This window comes from Alosa alosa, chromosome 9, assembly GCF_017589495.1.
Source record: "Alosa alosa isolate M-15738 ecotype Scorff River chromosome 9, AALO_Geno_1.1, whole genome shotgun sequence".
NCBI lineage: Eukaryota > Metazoa > Chordata > Actinopteri > Clupeiformes > Clupeidae > Alosa > Alosa alosa.
The window spans coordinates 2,566,187-2,587,549 of NC_063197.1; the positions used below are offsets into that span (position 1 = coordinate 2,566,187).

At 39.5% G+C, this 21,363-nt stretch overlaps 1 protein-coding gene across 8 annotated transcripts in view; it reads left to right on the plus strand.

Annotated features, from left to right (window-relative positions):
- The window catches only part of cep350 (centrosomal protein 350), a 90,625-nt gene extending 69,489 nt beyond the window's left edge, over nucleotides 1–21,136 (plus strand). For all 8 annotated transcript variants that reach the window (XM_048251876.1, XM_048251878.1, XM_048251879.1 and 5 more), the window contains 15 exons: nucleotides 212–408; nucleotides 5,552–5,639; nucleotides 7,055–7,195; nucleotides 7,296–7,453; nucleotides 7,854–8,023; nucleotides 9,346–9,515; nucleotides 11,251–11,377; nucleotides 14,049–14,209; nucleotides 14,360–14,490; nucleotides 14,579–14,661; nucleotides 14,799–16,573; nucleotides 16,750–17,226; nucleotides 19,392–19,538; nucleotides 19,628–19,750; nucleotides 19,864–21,136. In XM_048251876.1, the coding sequence (XP_048107833.1) occupies nucleotides 212–408; nucleotides 5,552–5,639; nucleotides 7,055–7,195; nucleotides 7,296–7,453; nucleotides 7,854–8,023; nucleotides 9,346–9,515; nucleotides 11,251–11,377; nucleotides 14,049–14,209; nucleotides 14,360–14,490; nucleotides 14,579–14,661; nucleotides 14,799–16,573; nucleotides 16,750–17,226; nucleotides 19,392–19,538; nucleotides 19,628–19,750; nucleotides 19,864–20,031 (4,116 nt within the window). In that variant the 3' untranslated portion in view covers nucleotides 20,032–21,136. The remainder of the gene's footprint in view (nucleotides 1–211; nucleotides 409–5,551; nucleotides 5,640–7,054; nucleotides 7,196–7,295; nucleotides 7,454–7,853; nucleotides 8,024–9,345; nucleotides 9,516–11,250; nucleotides 11,378–14,048; nucleotides 14,210–14,359; nucleotides 14,491–14,578; nucleotides 14,662–14,798; nucleotides 16,574–16,749; nucleotides 17,227–19,391; nucleotides 19,539–19,627; nucleotides 19,751–19,863) is intronic.
- Nucleotides 21,137–21,363: the final 227 nt, after the last annotated feature.

The window sequence follows — 21,363 nt, forward strand, 5'->3', positions numbered from 1 at the left end:
GTTGGTGAGCCTCATAGTGTGGACTGATGTTGGCTTGTATTCATCAGTGTAAGAAACCCACTTAATTGTATTGGACCATTGTTGCTGAGTGTTGTGTCTGATTGCTGACCCCTCACTATTGTTTTTGGTGTTGGGCAGACTGTAATTATACTTGTTCGCTATGCATCATACTATATGCTATGCTAATCGGCTTTGGCACATGCTTTGGCAGGCGTTTCAGCAAGACAACAGTATACCTTTCTCCAGTGGACAGAACAGCTTCTCCAGGTTTACTATGGAGATGGTGCGGCAGTACATGAAAGAGGAGGAAGTCCGTGCACAACATCAGAGTTCTTTGCTGCAGCTTCGCCAGCGAGCACTGAAGGAGAAGACCAGAGCAGAGCTTGCATGGCTGGAACACCTAAAAAAGTATGAAAATATGATCCACTTTCCTCCGTGAGGAGTTTGTAAGGATATTTTGTTAAATGAATCAGATTAAATCATAAGGTCAAGCATTAAAGGAACACACCGACTTTTTGGGACTTTAGCTTATTCACCGTATTCCCCAGAGATAGATAAGTTGATACATACCCTTCTCATCTCTGTGCGTGTAGTTACTCTCCACAGCCATTTTGTAAGCATATACATACTTGGTACTATGTTCACATTCAGGCGAAGCACTGCTACTTTGGCGGAATGATTCGCAGGCAACACCTGAAAAGCTCCGGTGTTACTTCTTCAAACCCGAAGGAGCAGTCATTTGCCTGAATGAAAACATAGTTCCAAGTATGTATTCTTACAAAATGGTTGTCTCTTTTGACATTTGTAAACGTTGTAACTATACAAATCACAGCATGTAAATAGGAGAATGTTGGAGGTGTAGGCTATTAGAACCAGCCACTTCGAAGCACTTGTACTAAGTATAAGACATGACTCGTCAGGACCAAAGAGGGAACTGGGAGTGGTCGAAGGAAATGTGAAGCTTCCACACGCTGTTGGAAATAACGATTGATTATAGAACCCCTGTTAACCTAATAAATTTGACCCCGCTAAATATGGAGAAGTTTTAGTCAATGTAATATTACTATCCATAGTAGGCTGATGTAGGCCTACCCACGATACTGTTACAAGAATGCTTTCTAGCTATTTAATTAGACGCAAGAATAGTGTGCGAAGGCCCTCCTCTGCCGATTAATTCGGGAGGTACCATTTACTAAGTAATAATCCTAGTGTGAAAGTCTGTCAGAGGCTACAGTGCTGACCTGGATCACTATGCTCACCTGAACAGAACATCTTACCGAAGCAACAGAGGGTTCAGGGTGTGCTAAGGTTAACTGTCTAATTCCAGTCTACTAATAACCTCAGTGACCCATCATCACAGTACAATACAATACAATAGTCAGTTCTCCTGGTAGCATCCCTACACTTTCACTGATTAGCCCCCACGGCACCAGAGACTAATCCTAGCCGTTCCCCATGGCACATCTTAAACCTAGGGGATATCTAAAGAAATGCTAGAAAGCTATGCGGATCAAAGCATAACAATTTATTTGTCAGGTATAAGTTACTCATCCAATACATTTTAAAAGTATATCTAAATGAATAATGTGAAAGTTACGAAAACAAGTTAAAGGAACATTTAGGAAACCATATGAAACAACCAGGGAATGAACATACCAGCTCAGAGGATGATGGCTACACACCAAGGTGGTGCGGGAGATTCTGACTACAGAAAAGCTCCTAGAATGATGTGTCAACTTCCCTTAAATAGGCTACCCAGTTTATGTTTGGTTACACTGATATGGATCACATGGTTGGAGGTCAGCTGATTTGAGATCACATGAGGAGTACTTTGATGAGACTTGAGACCATTGTTGTAGTGAAAGTGAATCAATCAAGACATGACAAGGTATACATTTGATTATATTTCCTGTCTCTATAGTTAACTGTTCCTGTGGACATGTGACAGTAGGCCCACACTTAGTAGCTGATCAAGAGTCCATATATGATTGAAAGGATTATCATCAGCCTGGTAATTAGGATTCTTACATAAGCTAGGTTAGCGGTGGGTGCATCACACAGAGTAACTAAACACACAGAGATGTGAAGGGTATGTATCGACTTATCTAACTCTGGGGAATACAGTGAATAAGCTAAAGTCCTACAGAAGTTGACGTGTTCCTTTAAACAAAACATAGCAACAAAGAAAATAATGAGATGATCCCTCTTCAAAAGTTTACAAACCCTTAATTCTACTTACTGTGTATTGTCCCATATATTTAATATCAATGATGGCTAGTTTTTTGAAATAGGTCTGAATGAGTACCTTTATTTTCTCAGATGGTAGAGAGGCCCATTCTTCTTGACAAAACGCATCCAGGTCCCATAAATTCTTGGGTTGTGTTTGCTTGAATTGGACGTTTGAGATTTCTAGTAATGCAGTAGCTCAATGATATTGTGGTCAGCAAACTGTGATGACCACTGCAGAACTTTTATTTCTTTCTGCTGTAGCCACTGAAGGGTCGACTTGACCTTGTGGTTTGGACCATTGTCATGTTAGAAAATCAAAGTAGGTTAGGTTTTGGGCTGATGAGTCCAAATTGTCCTCTAATATCTTCTGATAAAGTGCTGCATTCTACATGCCAACTTTGACTGAATTCCCTGTGCCTTTGTACAGGGTACCCGCGGAGTCTTAAAAGTATTAAAAAGTATTAAATTTCATTTTCCTAAATTAAGGCCTTAAAAAGTATTGAATTTCACCTCAAAGTCTGGAATTTTTTCACGGAGGTCTTAATTTTTCAAATGATCAGTAGATTTAGTCTAATATTCTCACGTAGCTTACGCTAAAAGTTCTCTAAATGCATCGACGGATTTCAAATCAATTTGATTTTAGAAATGTCATATTTGAGATCGATGCAGATCCGGTGAGAAAACAAAATAGGAGGGGGGTCTATCACCTTTTCTTTTTCTTTTTTTAAGGCAACTACAAATATTAGGTCCGATGAATGAATGTGTGTGATGGTAAATGTTTAAAGACCTAATAGTGTTCTTGAGAACTTTCTGTGTCTCAATCAGAGATCGCTCAAGAGATCGTCAGCCATGAGTTTAGCTTTGTTTATGTTGTAGCTACACACTTGTCTCATTGGCCTGGGGCAGTTGCTTAAAAAAAAAAAAAAAAAGAACACGCCTGGGGACGGTCTAAAAGTTGGATTATAGTGACACAATCGAGACAGCTGATGAGGTTGCCCAATCCGTTTAACTTTTTGGGATATGCTATTGTGAGCTCTATGTGCGAACTCGGAGGCTGTGTTCTTTCCATGCATCAATGTAGACAATTTCTTACTATCGCGAACTCTTGTCAGGGGAGGTCATTCCTTTTGGGTGTCACCTATGACTTGAACAGATAGCCTGCTATGCCACCCGATGTACTATTATTGTTACAGTTTTTTTAATCAATGGAACTAACATTTGTAAAAGCGGCCTTAATATAAACCGTAGCCTATGCCTCCCGTCTGTTATGACATGTACAACAATGTTTTTCACAATTTGCGACGGAAGGTTTTGACTGAGCATGTTCACTTCAGAGTGTGAACAATTCGCGACATTATTATTTTATGTTGAGTAAGGGGGGGTCAGTCTTTTATGACGCACAGACAGCCTTGTAGCCTATTTTGCTTAGGCCTCTTACGACAGTAGGTTGTGAGCGTATGTGACAAAAAATAACCATGCAATTAAAATAGTCAACTTAAAACTTTGCTATTATTAATGTATAGCACAAAACCATACCAGTAGGCCTACCAGAACCTCGCATATTAGCGTCATGATTTGTGTACGTTTATCTATGGCTGACCGTTTTTGCGCTAAGTAGGCTCATGATGTTCTTTCATAGCTAAACACGACCTGTCCCTCACCATATCGCAACCTCTTGTCAACCTTATACAATCTGTTGCTGAAGACAAAAGCGCCCTCTCCAGATTGTCCTTATCAGATGCACAGACCTGTTGCATGAGCACACATAGTAAATTAAATGCGGATGAGGCAACAAATGGAAATATGAACAATATCTAGACTGTTCTGATTCGTTACTTTGATGAGGAAATGTGAAGTCTTGCAAACTTTGATTTTATAGATTTTACTTGGTGTTGAATTGCATATTAACAAGAAAAAAAAATCTCCCCTTTAAATACTTTTGGCCTGAAGTAATTAAATAAGAGTGTAAGTTAAAAGCCTTGCTACAATATTGCTGCAGTAGAAAAAGAACAGCAATGGCTAATCAGCAATGGTCAGGGATGGTATTGAAATATTGTTTTGTTCATCAGGAAAACTCAATCTCAATCAAGAACACTCTCAATTAAGCCTTCACATGGCTGCCATTGGCTGACTAAAAGCGAGGCTACAGGGTACATAAACCATAGGATTGTTATGTTCTATGCATTCACCTGTAGGTGGCATTAATTATATAGTAACTTAAGAGTACCCTGTAGCCTCGTTTTGGTGTTTATTTGGTGCTTTACTTTGCTGTTTGCATCTTTTAATTAAAAACCAATAGGTCGCGACCACAAAGGGGTGCTATCTCTATAGGTAGATATGAACAATGTATGACTTATGGCCTGAAAAAAGTTTTTTTTTTTTTCACTTTAATCCCTGAAATCAACTAGGTTCTATTCCGTGTAAATTTGTCCATGAAGGAGGACATTCAGGGGCCGTTTATACGAGAACGATTGCGAAGGAAGACGACAAAATATTTTATCATAAGTGCCTTTTCGTTTACGGCGACCCGCCATCGCGGGGCTTGAAGGCATAAAAATCTGAAGACTCCTTCCAGAGTGTAGAGTTTTGAAGGCGACCGGGTTTCGTCTCGTCTAAGCGGCTAAACCAAAAGATCCTTGATTACCTCTCTGGCTAAACTGTCAAATTAGAATGTCTGCGCGTGACGTACCGGGGTTCTATCACACCACCACCCAGCGGTCTGGAATGCATATCCAATCGAATATCACATACATAAAGATTTCCCCCTGAGAATGCTCGTCTAAACGCGAATAAAAAAGACGAGATGCCACTTCTGCGTCTTCTCTTTTCATCGTCACCGTATTAACGTAGTCTCATTCACGTTACTACCACAACAAATCTTTGCGTTGCCACTGCACTGCTGTCATGTTCATGTTGGCATGTTCAAACACTTGTAAATAGTAATTATTTGAGGTTTAATCTTACCTTTAATATTATTTATTCTATCCGAATGGGTGCGATGTAGGTATTAAATTTCATCTGAAGTGGTATTAAAAAAGTCTTAAAAAGTCTCAAATTTAGGTCTGACAATTCTGGGGGTACCCTGTTGTAGCTCACACACCCTCAAAACATCCACCTCCATGCTTCACTGAAGGGATGGTCCTTTTTCTGTCATAGGCCTTGTTTACTCCTCTCTAAACATAGCAATTATGTTTGTGACCATAAAGTTCAGTTTTGGTCCTATCACTCTAAATGGCTTTGTTCCTTAGTTATGAGTTTGTAATCTGTGACACCTTGTGAACTTTGAGCAACCCTGAAATTTGTACTGTTATTTATTCTACAGGCGTCTCAGGGATAAAGGGGAAGATGACAAGATGCCACCAATAAGGAAGAAGCAAAGAGTATTGTTGCTGAAGCTGCAGCAGGAGCAGGTCACCTTTTATAGTTGCATATTATAATTATAATTGTTTTGGTCTGTGCCCTTGGATACCAGGCCCTCCAAAGCCTTCACTGCACCTTCACTAGTGTCAATGAATATCTGATCTAATAAAGAAATATAGCTGCAAGCAGCTATTACAATTCTTAATACAACAATGCACTCACATGTGGCGTGGGTGTCTAAAACCTACACATCAGATTTGGGCATTTTACATTGGTACATTGGGAGCACTTACTCACTTGGTGGGTGGAAACAAATTCTCAGAGAGCAGCCGTGGCCCACTGGTTAGGACCTGTGACCGGAGGGTTGCCGGTTCGAGCCCCGACCAGTGGGAATGGCTGAAGTGCCCTTGAGCAAGGCACCTAACCCCTCACTGCTCCCCGAGCGCCGCTGTTGTAGCAGGCAGCTCACTGCGCCGGGATTAGTGTGTGCTTCACCTCACTGTGTGTTTCACTAATTCACGGATTGGGATAAATGCAGAGACCAAATTTCCCCTCACGGGATTAAAAGAGTATATATACTTATACTTATACTTCCTGAAATGAATCTGATGAAATGTCTAGGAATTGCAGTGAAATGACAGACATGCTTTTGTGCATGTGAATATCATCATTACTATAATAATCTAGCCTGACGTTGTCATACTCAAATTCTAGTCAGAATATGCTATATGTGATATGCTATAAACATTAACAGCAAATCCCTCGAACAGGTGGTCAATCAGAGATTTCAAACGAACGAGGGAACAACGTCACAATGCAACACGCTGTTTTCCCTTGATGAAAGTGAAACCATGATTTTCCCACATCTTAACTTTAGCCAAAGTTTTCAGAAATAATCGTTTTCAGTGATAAAACCTCATTGAAATAATATGCATTTTTCCATATGGGGTCTTAGAACCGTCTCCTTCTAGCCACAACGTTTTTGTTGCAAACAAAATCAACTTAAGAATGCTCAGATGACGTGATAGACCAGGCGCTGTTGCTCACCTGTCCATCATCGTAAGCCCGATTTGATTGGTCCGAACAGCTCTGGTTTGAGTATAGTTGCTCCACAACGGAGCAATGCCAGACGAACTTCCCGACCTCAAATGTTGTGGGCGGGGCTAAGTTCGGCTGGCACCCAGGCTAATAATAATCAGTAACCTGTAGGGTTTCAGACAAATTAATCAATGCAGGCTAGAAACGAAGGCGAATAGCATTATAGCAAATGTTGTGACAGCGGACCGGCCTATCCCTGCTGCTGAAAAAAATCTATAGAGAATACTGGGTTATGTATAGGTGTTGCCGAGGAGCTCCAAATGCAGGCAATGGTCAGGATCATCATATCAGATCAACTTTACTTGGTTGGATTTCACCACGTCCAACAGGAAGCTTGTAATGTAATGTCTTGTCATTGCTCACTTAGGCAGAGATTAAGAGACTTCAGGAGGCCAATAAAGCTGCACGTAAGGAGAGACAGTTACTGCTGAAACAACAGGAAGAGATTGAGCGTATGCGCTCCACCACCCTCAGACTACGAGAGCGGTTAAAAAGTGCTTGCCACGTGGTCAGTATTAATTGCAACTCCCTCAGTCGTCAATATTAAAAAGTCACCATACTAAGCTGTAATAAACCTTTAATTGAAATATGTTTGACTTCCTCTACAGGAGCCCACCAGCTTTGAAACAATGGAGGAACCTGTCCTTTCCAATATGACCATAACTGATGCTAACTCACGTAGCACATCTCCCCTTTCTATGTCGGGTAGTGAAACTAGCAGCATTATGCAGAGGCTGAAGAAGATGCACAGCCACATGGATGAAAAGTAATATCCCCTTTCATTACATTACTTTAATTTAAGTATTGATGGTGGAATAGATCCTGGGGATACAAATGCAGATTAGGGTAATGGAAACTGGGATTCCAATCCTTGCAAGCTTGTAGTCAGCCAAAGAGAACATAATAAGTAATACCTCATCAGCTTCAACAAGTAAAAGCAGAGGTTGTCCAGCAGGATGTACTGAAAGGCTTTTGCAGATTACTACCATAAAAAAAGTGTTTCAGGTATTACAGACATGTGCAATAATAATGTACACATTGCACTGGCCAGCCTGGTGTGTTTAAGTGTTTTACCTGTACCTAGTAATTGTATATAGAGTGTTTGTATAATGGTTATTTTCATACTGGTGTTTTTTACCACAACCTTCTTACCCTGTTGTTCTTAGGTTCCTGACAAAGAGAGAGCAGCAACTTATGCAGCGTCGCAGCTATGCAGAGGAGCTCTTGCAGTGGAAGCAGCGTCTTGATTCTGAAGAGAGGGAGATTCGCAGGATGGAGAGGCAGGCTATGTCTGCCTGGGACAGGGATATGCCTGAAGTGATCCCTCACCAAAAAGGTACATGTAGATCACTTACTGATATTATCAACCTTATACACAGAGAAGAAACAGTGCTCTGTAATGGTGTGATTGGTTAATTGAAACTGGGTGCTAGATTTCAAAATTAGGTAGTACTTCAACTAGATTTGAATTATAATTGTGCTAGGAAGGAATTTGAATTGGCTAAACACAAATCATCAAGGTCCTTTTTCAGCATTATATGTCCAGCAAATAAATACAATATTCCCCTTATTCTGTTAAAATAAGCCAATTTTAATCCACATATTGATTGATGGATGCCATGTCACACCACATATTTTCACAGTGCTACTACAGCGGACATTAGTTTTGAGAGAGATCTTGTTTGCTGCCAACAACATGATATGCTATATAACTGACTTAGCATTGGGTAACTAGTTGCTACAGTAACGTTTGTTAATGTTAGCCCATCAAATATTTTACTACTGGTAATGGAAAGCTTGCCAGCCTTGTAGCACATCAGCTTACATTAACTTAATTGAATTATATATTACAACCTTAGAGCTAAGAATCAGTTGGACCTGAAGCCAGCTGATATCCAGACATTTCTTTTTTAGAATAAGAGAGATTAAGGGAACTGTTTGAAGGAATGTAGGGATATCTATAACCATAAATAGTAGCGGTGTAATGTACAAAAACATCACGGTTCAGTGTGTACCTCGGTTTTAGTCACAGTCCGTTTATTTTTTTGGTACGGTAAGCCTGTAAGTACTGCTGGCCTAAAATTCACTGACGATATTGCTGATGTGCAACGGGAATAGTATTTTGAAAAGGTGCCGTGTTTTTTGCCGCGGCACCTTTTTTTGACAGTTCGTTTTGACTCTGACTCTGACGCATGGGTGTCGAAACGTTAGTCAGTTTGCACAAATAAAAACATGTTAAGCATTGAGTGCTCCGGTCCTGGTACTGTTCCGTGAGCACCAACCAGGCTGAAGCGCAAGTGACCCCCTTCTACATTGCAAACTACTTCAGCTGTGCTTTGATAACAGCACTGACTATAGTGAGCTGCTATTAGTAGTCAGCTGTGCCACTAGCTGTAGTCACCATATTGATACTTGTAGAAGCTGCATATTTGATGGTTTCTAGTGTTGTATGATAGCATTTGCTAATTCTCATGGGTTTACAGACAGGCAGTTCAGGGTAATGGAATTCATAAGGTAAAGCACAGACACACTAATCTGTAAATTACCATACACCATCAAAATTAATTTGAAGCTGTTATTATAAGGTACAATCATTGCACAATGAAAGGTGGTTACTGGTTAACCCAGTTCTTCACTCCAAAATTTCTGTCCTCACAGATGCTGTAGTGCAGAAAGCATCAACAGTGCTTTCAATGTACAGTGGATCCTCAGATATTCCCTCAACTGAGAAGCTAACTGGGCATTCTGATTTGACCCAAAGTCAGCTTAGCAGCCAACATGCAGGTGCTTCCTTTTCCCAGGAGTCTGATGCATCACAAAGAGACCTGGTGAGTTTTCAGGCATTCCTACTTGAAGCTTTTATTTTGATGTAACAATGACAGCAAATACTTATGTGTGAATCAGAACAGCAAGATTCTCGTCTTTCAGGGTGTGGGGTGCTCATTCAGTACTCTGATATCAGAGTAAACACTGCTTCATTAATGTCCCATTATTTCTCTCAGAAGGTTTAGCCTTCTGGGAGTGTCGTGGACCTAATGAAAGAGGGGTTTTACTTAAGTCACAGTGAAATGTTCACAATGGCAGCTTTGCTGATGTGTTGCTAGATCCTAAATAGACAGTGGCTTTTTGAAATAAAGAGGGATTGAGTGTACGCAGTTCTCACACGTCAGTCACCAAGGGAAAATTATGATCGCATAACCTGGAAGCCAGCCCGAATTTAACCCCGTCCACGATATTTGAAGTCGGGAAATTCAAAGTCTGGTTGCTCTGATTGGTTAGGTCTATTCAATTGTGTGCAGAGGCATTTGTTCCCCGTATCGGTTTAAACACGCCCCCATAATCATGTCCCAATGCTCCAGGTCCAGACTCAAATTCTGAATAGAATTGAGTTGACTACATCAGGTTAGAGCTCACAAACACAGATGGCGAAAATATGGAATCATTAGCAGTGCCCAGTCTGTTGAAGGCCTGAATTTTATAGTTTCTTAACAGTTATTTTTTTAATTTTATTTTTTTAAGGTAGCACAGGACAGTAGGCGAGTGGCGTGGGACCGTAGGCAACTGGCAGGGGCAAATGGCATGGGACAGTAGGCAAATGGTACAAGACAGTAGACAAGTGATAAAGAACCGTAAGCAAGTGGCATGAGACAGTAGGTGAGTGGCACAGCACAGTAGTCATTTGGCAGGGAAGAGTGGCGCAGGACAGTAGGCAAGTGGAAGGGGAGCGAGTGGTGCGGGACAGTAGGCAAGTTGCATGGGACAGTAATGTGCAGACTATACTCGCCATGCCCGACCTGTAGCACGACAATGTGACATCACAGGAGCAACGTAACTATTTATACTCGCGTGTGGTGGTCGCGACACTAGTTGCAATATTCTCCTGAACAGAGGTGGCGCTGTTGTGAAAAGGCTATTGGTACCTACTTTACACCGTAGAGCAGTGGTCCCCAAACGTTTTCTTCCGGGGGCCAGCTCACTATGCCTGGCTCTAAGAGAGGGCCAGAGACTCGGAGTATATCAGTAACCATAAATAGCTTAGTTCTGTGAACAACAGCAGTCTACCTTAGTTGAATATTCCATCACATTTAATCATAGGCTACTGCAATTTAATATGAATGTCTAGTTCCCAGACCCCATCTCAATGAGATGAGGTCTGAAGTTAGCCAGGCTAACGTAGGCCTACATTTCATTCCGCGCCAAAACAACCACCAGTGGACAAAAAGAGTATTACATAGGCTCGCCATAGAGAATGAAATTACGGAGGTCATAGTTTGACGATGTTGTACCAAAAAAATCACGAACTCTCGCTGGTAGCCTAGCCAAGGTAACTTCCCTCTCTTCTCAAACTGACTATTCAAACTTCATGTTTATTTAAGATGTGGGCTAGGCTATATGAAATGCCTGTAGAGGCACGCATGTTCCCTGATTTTGGCTTCAAGCTCGTCCTGAGCTACGTACAGACACATTTGATAGACAGTTTAAGATGTAAGTGTAAAGTGATAAGTCACTTTGAACAAAAGTGTATGCCAAGTAACATAACTATCTTTACTTCTCTATCTTTAGTCTCCTTCAGGAAAAACTATTTTAAGCCCATCACACCACCTGGAAAGCAGCAGTGGAGGCAATATCAGTACCAGTTCTGGCAGCGAAAGGCAGATCTGCTCTAGTGACCAGATCTCATCTGTGAAAAGTGAGTAGAGGATATTTGAACATTTCAGGTTCTCTAATCAATCTGTTTTTTCTGCCATGCACAAAACAAAAAATGCCATGGAGACATTGTCTTGCAACATAAAAAGTCAGTGGAGATCGAGTAACTGATTGGAGCATGGCATACAAACTTATAATGGTTTAGTCATACTGACAACATCTTTGTCTTACACCCTACAAAGTTTGGGCTGCCTATGAATAATACTTTTCATTAAATTAATGCCCAAATATCGCTTTGCAGATAATGTGATTTTCAGGCTGTAAAACTGAAGTAATTTCAAGGGCTGAAAATCATATAAAGACATAGGATTTGAACAGAAATATTTTTTAGGCCTTGGTTTTGGGACCCATTCTTGATACAGACAAGGTTTGAACAAAATCTGAGACGGTGCAGCAACAACCTTATCTGATTAGACACAGAATGACACATATAGTTTGCTTGTTTGATGATGTCTTACATTAAAGGTGCAGTCAGCGATTGCACAGGAAGTCCCATTTGTTTACGGTTATATTTTAAATTATTAGCAGACACTTTTGTCCAAAACAACATGCATTATATTAGAATAGATTAGATTAGATTAGATTCAATTCAACTTTATTGTTATTGTGCAGAGTACAAGAAGCAGATAAGTGCAATGTGATATAATATACCACCTGTCTATACTTTGTATAAGACATATAGTGCAGTGTAGACAGTAGTATACAGTTAAGAAAGTGGTACGGTTTACAGCAAAGGGCAATTCCATGCAAAACTGTCACGCCCATAATGCCAACACAATGCCATGGTATGGTATGATGTGAATGATGATTACTTGACATTTGAGCATTCACTCTTCTTGGTTGTAGAACTTACATGTAAAAACTTTTCACATAATCATTTGCATCATACAAATACCATTGCATTTAGTTGGTGTTATGGAAGTGACAGTTTGCTTGGAATTCCCCTAATATAAATTAAATAAGTATAAGTATATATACTCTTGATCCCGTGAGGGAAATTTGGTCTCTGCATTTATCCCAATCCATGAATTAGTGACACACACTCAGCACACAGTGAACACACAGTGAGGTGAAGTACACACTTATCCCGGGGCAGTGAGCTGCCTGCAACAACAGCGGCGCTCAGGGAGCAGTGAGGGGTTAGGTGCCTTGCTCAAGGGCACTTCAGCCGTGCCTACTGGTTGGGGTTCGAACCGGCAACCCTCCGGTTACAAGTGCGAAGCGTTAACCAGTAGGCCATGGCTGCCCCAAAATAAATATGTACAATGTACTAGCCTTATAAGAGCAGAATATATATGGATATGCAGTAAGAACAGTATATGAACATCATGTACAGATATGTGCAGTGTATATATGCAGTGTATTAACAGTAATATTATAAAAAATAATAAATATGGATATTCAGTATGAACCGTATAGACAGATATGTGCAGGGTAGTAACAGTAACATTATAGGAGTAGTAAAACAATAAGTGTATGTGCAGTAAAAACGGTACAAAGAGGAGTAGAATATAGCTGAGGCTGAGACAGAGTGAAGACCAAGATTTTTTGCTTTCAATTCCGAGACAAGACTGGGTGAGCAAAAAATGATCTCGAGACCAAGACCGGACTCAAGTACTACAACACTACAAGAAGTGCATAGAACATAACCAGCACTGCTGTCATATTTATGAACCTCTCCAAATACTTCCCATATTCCACTTTTCCCGAAGGAGTGTCTTTTTTTATTTTAGATTCTCCCATCTCCAACAGCAGCTTCTCTACCGTTTCCATCTCCATCCCTAACCAATGAAATATTGATGTTAGCCTTCTCATGATATCTTAAAGGTATACTATGCAGTTTCAGGTATTTTAGCGACTCTAGAGCTTCCCCTAGAGACGGGATATATTTTATTTTACTTAAGCAACACCGAAGAGTTTTTTATACCTTAAAATAATGTTTCCAAAATCGTTTCAGTGGTTCATCACTCGTAACAGGGTGATTCTGCAGTTCGATGGAATGAGACATAAGAAACTACAAATTTGACTTGCATCTGATGTCGCAATACATCGTACTTTTATAAGTCATGCAAAATATTCTACCTTGTCTGTGGACATCGTTATTTGCAAAGCCGGTGCTGGATAAACAAATAGCGTGCGTGCAACAGAGGGAAAGTTCTTTGGTGTTGCTTTAACTGCCGTTGTAGATAGCCTACTTCTAATGGAATTAGGAATATTGAACTGAAGCTTGACTTTCAAAAATTATCTTCATTATTATCAGATCGCAATCGCAATATCTGTCAGAAAAAAGAGCAGTTGGACATTTCCCCCAAATCGTGCTGCCCTAAGCTGAATGGTCCTTGCCTCCTTTAGCCCAGAGCATATGGCGACCATTTCCAAAAAAAGACGGCCAATTTTGATTTGTTCTGACCACAGGACAATTTTCCACTTCACCTCAGTCCATCTTAAATGAGCTCGGGCCCAGGTAACATCATGCAGTGGTCATAACATGTGTGATACATCAACTTGAATGGAATGTTTTTGCTTTAAATTATGGCACTTCAATTTATCAGTTAAGTGACATAAGTTGCTGTCCACTATTAAAGTATCAATTGTGTGAGTGGACGTAACATTATGAAGAACAAGGTATCTTAAGGATTCCTGCTCTTTTTCAGAGTCGGCATCAGATCAGAGCAGTATTGAGAGCCGCATTTCTGCTCTCAAGGAGGAACTACGAAAGCGCAAAACCGTTGTGCATCAGTTGAAAAAAGAACAGAAGAAACGCCAGAAAGAGCAACTTAAGGCTCAGGAGGCTAATCTCCTGAAACAGCTAGAGGTGTGTAGTCCTTCAATGGTTAATTACTCTTGAATTTTATCTTTGTATTCCTCAATCATAGTTTCTGTATGCTTATTTGACATTTGAATCATGTTAATCATGTACTACTACTTTGTTAATCATAACTACTACTTTGTTTTACCTTTTAAGTCATATAATGACTTCATTAAGAAGACCAAATCAGAGTTGAGTAAAGACCAGGGAATCACATTGACAATTAAACCAGAAATCAACAAGCTTACAACAGAAAAAACAAGAATCAAATCATCTCCACCTCAAAGGTCTGTTTATTAAGATTTATTTCATATGAATATAATTGGTAGTAATAATATATTTGTGTTAAGTTTCCTTGAATTCACCCTTACTCAGGCCAGAAACAAGCAACAGTTCTGAAGATGGCACAAAGTCTGTGGAAATTGACCAGACCATCTCAGATTTTCAAGTAAATAGAGGTATGTTAAAGATACTATTCTTTTTATTGTTTTGGCATGTTGCATGTATGGTGTCAATTTAAAGATGTTTTCATGTGTAATTACCGTAACTCTTAATTTATTGTTGTACGTCTGTTCAAACGTGTATTTATTTTCAGGTCAAGGCTTGATCCATGAGGAGAGTTTGTCTGATGAAGATCCTCCCACTGTGACTCCAACACCAGTTTTGGGTAGTCCAGACCTCTCTAACAGTCCAAAGAGTCTGGTGTCATCTGAGTCCCAGCCTAGGCATTCATCACAGGCATTGTCCACAGTACAATCTGGCAGTGAAAACATTTTATCTAAACATAAAGCAGAGGTAACAACAGAAGTAGAATCTCTGAAGTCTGAAAAATCCACAAGTGAGCATGCTCACCTCTCTGATGTCTTCCTTAGTCTGGAACTTGTTGCAGAGCCTGATGTCAAGAAGTTGCACTCACTGAGTAGCAAAGACCATGCTGAAGAGTCCCGCAGAGTAAATGGCCAGAATAGTGCTTCTAAGCTCAAGCCTGAGGATGAGTCTCACAATGGTACAGATGATGTTGAAACCACACCCTCCCTACCAAATCAAATGTCTACAGTGGAGCATAAAACCTCAGCTGATGGTTATAAGGATGATTTTGAGTCCTTGGCAGAGTCTTCCCTAATGGCTTTGGGCAAACATTCTTCACCCTCCACTCCAGAAGAGCAAAGAAAATCATTCCACAAGTCTGTAACAATTAGTGAGGATGAAATTGGTGAAGAGCTTTCCTCAAAATCAAAATCGATTAGTGATGTCCACTCTGAACACCTTCTTGACCTCAAGAGCCAAACTGCAAAATCCATACATCAGGATGGAGGAGAGGACTTAATCTCTGGAATATCCACAGATTCGTCCACTTCTAATTCACAGGTTTTGTCAGCAGTGGACAAAATGGATGGATTCAGTATTGGTGAAAGAGTCCTTGTGAGGAATCTTCAATTAGGTACATTAAGGTTCAAAGGCCAAACTAGGTTTGCCAAGGGGTTCTGGGCTGGAGTGGAGCTTGATACATCAGAAGGAAGTAATGATGGAACCTGTGATCGTGTGGTATACTTTGAATGCAAACCAGGCCATGGTGTCTTTGTTTCTCCTAATCATATTTCTCGCCTTCAAGAGGGTCGTAATGCTGATGTTGACACCACAGATGATGAGGATTCTTTTGTTGATGACGCATCACACAAAGAGCCTTTGAAGGACCAATTGCAACAACAAAGCCATGTAGATGATGACAGCCAAAAATCTGATGAGATGTTTTACACTGGAGACAAAGGTCACTTTGATCAAACCGATGGATCTTGTGAACTACAAAACAAGCTAACCACATTAGAGAAAGATTCTGTGGCACCAGTTTTGAATTGGGAACCGACTAACTCTAACCTCATTTCAGATAACTCCAAAGATGAAAAGTGCTCATTAATTAATGGAGAAAGCATAGAAATCAACCTGGTTTCGACAGAAAACAGACATTCTCCCCTGCCTACCTTAGGGAAGTCAAACTTGAAAGGGCAGGGTCAGGAAGTGGAACTTTTGACTTTTCTTGACTCACTAAGCAATGAAAAGGGCTTTGATACCAAGATCTCTACTGATGATAAAAGTGATGAACAGTGTGAGGTTTCAAACAACTATGAGAAAGTGAGCTTCAACACATTTGCAGATCAGCTCTTTAAAAACTGTGTGACAGACGCTGTGAAACAGTACCAACAGATACAAAAAGCTAAACTTAAGAAGATAGAAGATGCCAATCTGAAGAAAGATGATTATGGCGGTTCTACAAAGACAGGCTTACCTTCAACCAACATTAAGATGGATGAGTTTTATATGTTCAATGAAGAGGAAGAGGATATAACATCACCAGAACTTTATAACCGACAGGTGAGTAACTAGTCCTTTTTATTCATTGTGTGTGTGTGTGTGTGTGTGTGTCTGTGTGTGTGTGTGTGTGTGTGTGTCTGTGTGTGTGTCTACATTAACTCTCGGAAGCAAGATATTTGAATTTCTGTATTTTGAGTAATTGTGTCAAATCTCAATTAATGGCCTTTCTGCCATAGGAGAGTCCTGTGTTGGATGCGTCTGGGCAACAGGAGTTGGCTAAGCGCTTGGCTGAGCTGGAACTTAGCCGAGAGCTGTTGGATGTTTTAGGAGATGAACCAGACTGGTTTGAGGAGGACTTTGGTCTTAGTTCTCGGAAAGAGCAAAGACAGAAACATCTCCACATATGGCAGGAGGGAGGTATTTCAGGTGCTTTTGGCTCAGGTCCAATACAACAGGTGATGACTCCTCCCAGGCCAGAGCTACCTCTTCAAGCCAACACAATACCTGAGAGACCTGTCATGATTGTGCCGCATGGTATACCAGAAATGGAAAAACTTGTGTATGCTGCAACTCAGGAAATCTGGGACAAGTGCAGGTTGGGAATGGGTGCATCGCTGGCTGGATTTCCTAGACCCCAGGCCTCAGTAGATTTCTTAGGAGGGGATACCACGAGTGAAAACCAGGCCACTTACTGCAAGCAAAGCTACAAACAGGTAAAGTCAATCCATAACCAGAAGGCGTTGAAAAACACAACCTTTAGATTTGAGGGTTTTAATCCTGACTTTATAAACTTTTTTTTATAAAAACTACTCACTTCCTTTCCCATAATGAAAGATAATGGCTAAAGAGTGCAGTGTAATCCCAATCTCAAAATTTTTCCAGGATTTGCTGTAGCTTCTTATGTTATTAAGATCAACTACATGCACTCTAACCAGGTTTCTTGGCACACTGCCTGATCTTTTCCTTCAAAATCTCAGTGTAGCCTCTTGCTTTAGTGTTACCGTTTACTTTGAGAAGGTATAGCGGGCCTAAATTTCTTAACCCGCCGGTAAACTGATTCTATAAAGCACGGAGATTTAATGCTTGTGTCTTTGTGTGATTCAACCGTGTTTGGTAAAACTTCCTGGGTTTATTGCGTGGACGATCCATGTTTGTATTTTTGGTGTAATGCCTGTCCACTACTTTGATTGCCAGCATAGTGTAATGAAATGGTCACCCCCCACCTTTTAATGTGTATTGTAGCTCTCTCTTTCGGAAGCCTTAGAGCGTGTTTGTTACAAACTTAAGTTTAATTTCACTGCTGGTTACGCTCCACAATTGAGATCAATTCAGAATTGGTCTGGTTTTAGCCATGCTAGACATGGACAACATGTTCATTATTCTAAGAAAAAAAAAAGAACAGTGGTTTTGGGTCATTCTTTGAAACGGGTGCCATTTGCGTCGATAGCAGATGAAATGCACAAACTAAAGCCAAAGTCTGTTTCTAAAGCCTGAAGCTAATAATTCAAGGGTTCTTGTTTACATGATGTACAAGAAAATACTATTCTTAACTTAACTTATCACACTGTTTTTAACCATTTTTCACAAGTGCATGGTCATTTCCATCAGGGCTGTGCGATCTCGTGTGTACAGGCCACTCAAGCCGTTTTAAGTTGTGTGTGAGTATGCTCATGCAGTCGGTTCACTAATAATAGGTAGCATCATGAACCACGCCGAAATTGTAACTAGCGCTGTGTACAGCTGAAGCAGAGAGCCAAGAAAAGATAAGTAATGAAAACATGTAGGAGTGGAGAAAGAGAAAAGCTGCTAATATACTGGGACAGAGAGCCAACTAGTACAGATACACACAGAAATGTAGGCAAGCCTGCAAACATGACAGAAGTAGAATTCACTTGTTTTCCTTATTTTCTTTATTATAGCCTATTAGTGATATTTTTCTGCGGTTGTGGAAAGAGATGTGGCTAATGTACTCAACCTCCAAATGAACTATCATTAATCGATGAGATCATGATTTAAATTTTGACCAAAATAATCATGATTATGATTTTTGCCATAATCGAGAAGCCATAATTTCCATGTGTCCGTGTTGACCAACATGACATTTACATTTAAAATATCACCATGTAAATGTTATTTTCTTATCATTAACATTTGTTATTTTCAGAATTAAATATATTTTCCTAATGACATTAGACATATTTATTCAGATTAAAATCATGTTTTTTGGTAAATATTTTATTATTTTTTGTGTCCCTTGGTTTGATTTACCACCCCATCACATTAACTTGTTTTGTCTGTAAATAGCATACTGTTACTTGAAATTAAATCACAGACAACTTTTTAATAATGTCTGCCTATGTAGAGCCAGTGTTTCCGCTAGATTTTTTTTTAACAGTGGCGGAAAAAAGAAAATTGTAGTTTTTGCAATGTTGACAAACATGTGTAGCACTCTTGATAGCGCATGGCACTATTGTCTGTAACGTCTAAAAAACAATAGCCTATATTTATGGTATAAAACTAGACAGGTACCTCGGATTAACATTGCTGTTTATTGTTAAACTGCAATTTTCAGCATGCTGCTGCCGCCATGCTGAAATAAACATGGAGGAAACACTGTAGAGCACCCAAGAAACGTGGATAACTAGAGCCATTTTATCATAAATCATCAATTATTTTTGTAAACTAATTGTTTTACAATGTAAAACAATGTACTTGCCTGAGGTGGGCAAATATGATTTTTGGAGGGTGATCTTGTCTTTAATGCTGTGAATACATTGAAAAGAGGTTTACTTTTGATGAACATTTTGGAAAAGTTATAGTGGAAAAGGCACCCGTTTCATAGAATGACTCTTTTACAATAATTGCATCTGTTTTTCAGGCTGTTTTTGATTTATCGTGGGAGGTTATTAAGGACATATTTGCGAAGGATCATAAAACAGAACAGCCTCAATGGATGAAGCCTCAGCGCATCAAGTCTTCATATTTTCATGGAATTAAATGTATGAAGGACATGCAAACAGTTCAGGTTTGTTACCTTGTACAAGATATTTGGTAATTTTCAAACTATTTTTTATGATTCCAACATGATTTGTAACCTATTTATTTTTGTTCCAGGCATTTCTTACAGAAGAGGTTTTAAAGTTGTACGGTTTGAAAAGAGAGCACAACCAGAAGACTGACTGGCAGAAAATGCTTAAGTTTGGCAGGAAAAAGCGTGACCGAGTCGATCATATATTGGTAAAGACGTCGTAGAGAAATCAATTGTCTGGCTTTCTGCTCACTTGTTTTAGAAGAAAAACTACTGCTGCATTAAAGTAAAGTTTGAATTCCCTGTTTTCTCTCTCTTTAAGGTCCAGGAGTTGCATGACGAAGAGTCTCAGTGGGTGAACTATGACGAAGATGAACTATATGTTAAGATGCAGCTGGCTGATGGCATTTTTGATGCTTTGTTAAAGGACACAGAGGATGTGCTGACCCAAATCCAGGAGAGGAGATCAAGTAGAGTTATTTCCTCCTGAAATCTGCATATCCTGACTTAAAAGAACTTCATGTCCGTTTCAAGATTTAAGTGTCTTGATTAATGAAGTCAGTATTCTACGTCTGTTTTTTTTGGTGGCCAATGGAGTGGTTCTCCTTATAAAAATCACTCTTTAGTTTGATTTATTTTGACAAACCAAATGATTGTTGCTAATATACCGATGTTCCACAGCACACTTCAGATTTATGATCAGAAGACAAAACATCAAATGAACTTTTAACATGGGAGGTGACAGGGTAACCTCATGTGCATTGAATATATGAAATGTCAGAACATCGGTTGATCACCATGTAAACTTACCCCTAACAATCTTGTGTTTTCTTCTGATTAAAAAAAACCGAGAGATGTGTCAGTCATTGCCGTCACTTGTAATTTAGATACAAAATGTATGGTGATATTGTTATCGATAACTTCTAAAGCAGTGGTTATGCTACCTCTTATAAATTGATTTTACATTTGAGGTTTATGTACAATTTGGCTATATTCTATTTCAACCAATCACTGTGGATTCATTATATCCAGGTTTTGCATTTGTATGAATCTATTTACATGTATAAAATATTGAATTGGTAAAACATTTTAATGTTAGAATGGGCTTCTGGCCTGGTGGCACAGTTAATCTTGTTAAGCATGTACACATGTGAGCTACACACAAGGCAGGATTTAGGGTGAGGTTTTTGTATACTGTAGAAATAATGGTGAACAAGGGCTTTTCCATTTGTATAAATGATTTTGGAAATCTTGTGTATACATACAGAGATAGTACATAGTACAGTAGTTCTTTCTTCCATTTAGGATTTAGACATGACTTACTAAAATATCCTGAGATGTTGCACTTGTTTACTTTTGTGATCAGTCTTTAACTGTATGCTGTGTTAATAATAGAAAGGTGTCAGTACCTTTCTGAAATTGAAGCTTGTTTCAGGTTTTATGGAAATGTACACAATATAACTCAACTGCTTTGAAATTGTTTTTCAATTGTACACAATTGGTATTTTACTGCGTTGAACTATATTGGCCTTGGATATGTACATTTCAAAAAATATTTTCTGAAAATGTAAATAAAGTGGATTTCTTGAAAGCCACCCTACTGTGCTGCTAATTTTAGTTCACGGGCCAGATATTCAGGTGGAAGACAAAAACTGTCTTGAAATATTTCACTTTATATCTGCTGAAGCTAAACGGAAACTTTTTAATAAATTTCAAATTAAAAAAGAAATGAAAAAATTGCACACTTATATTTAATCTTTTAATGAAAAAAAAACTGCAAACTTTTGGTCAAAGGACCTTCATCAGGGCAATACAAACATCT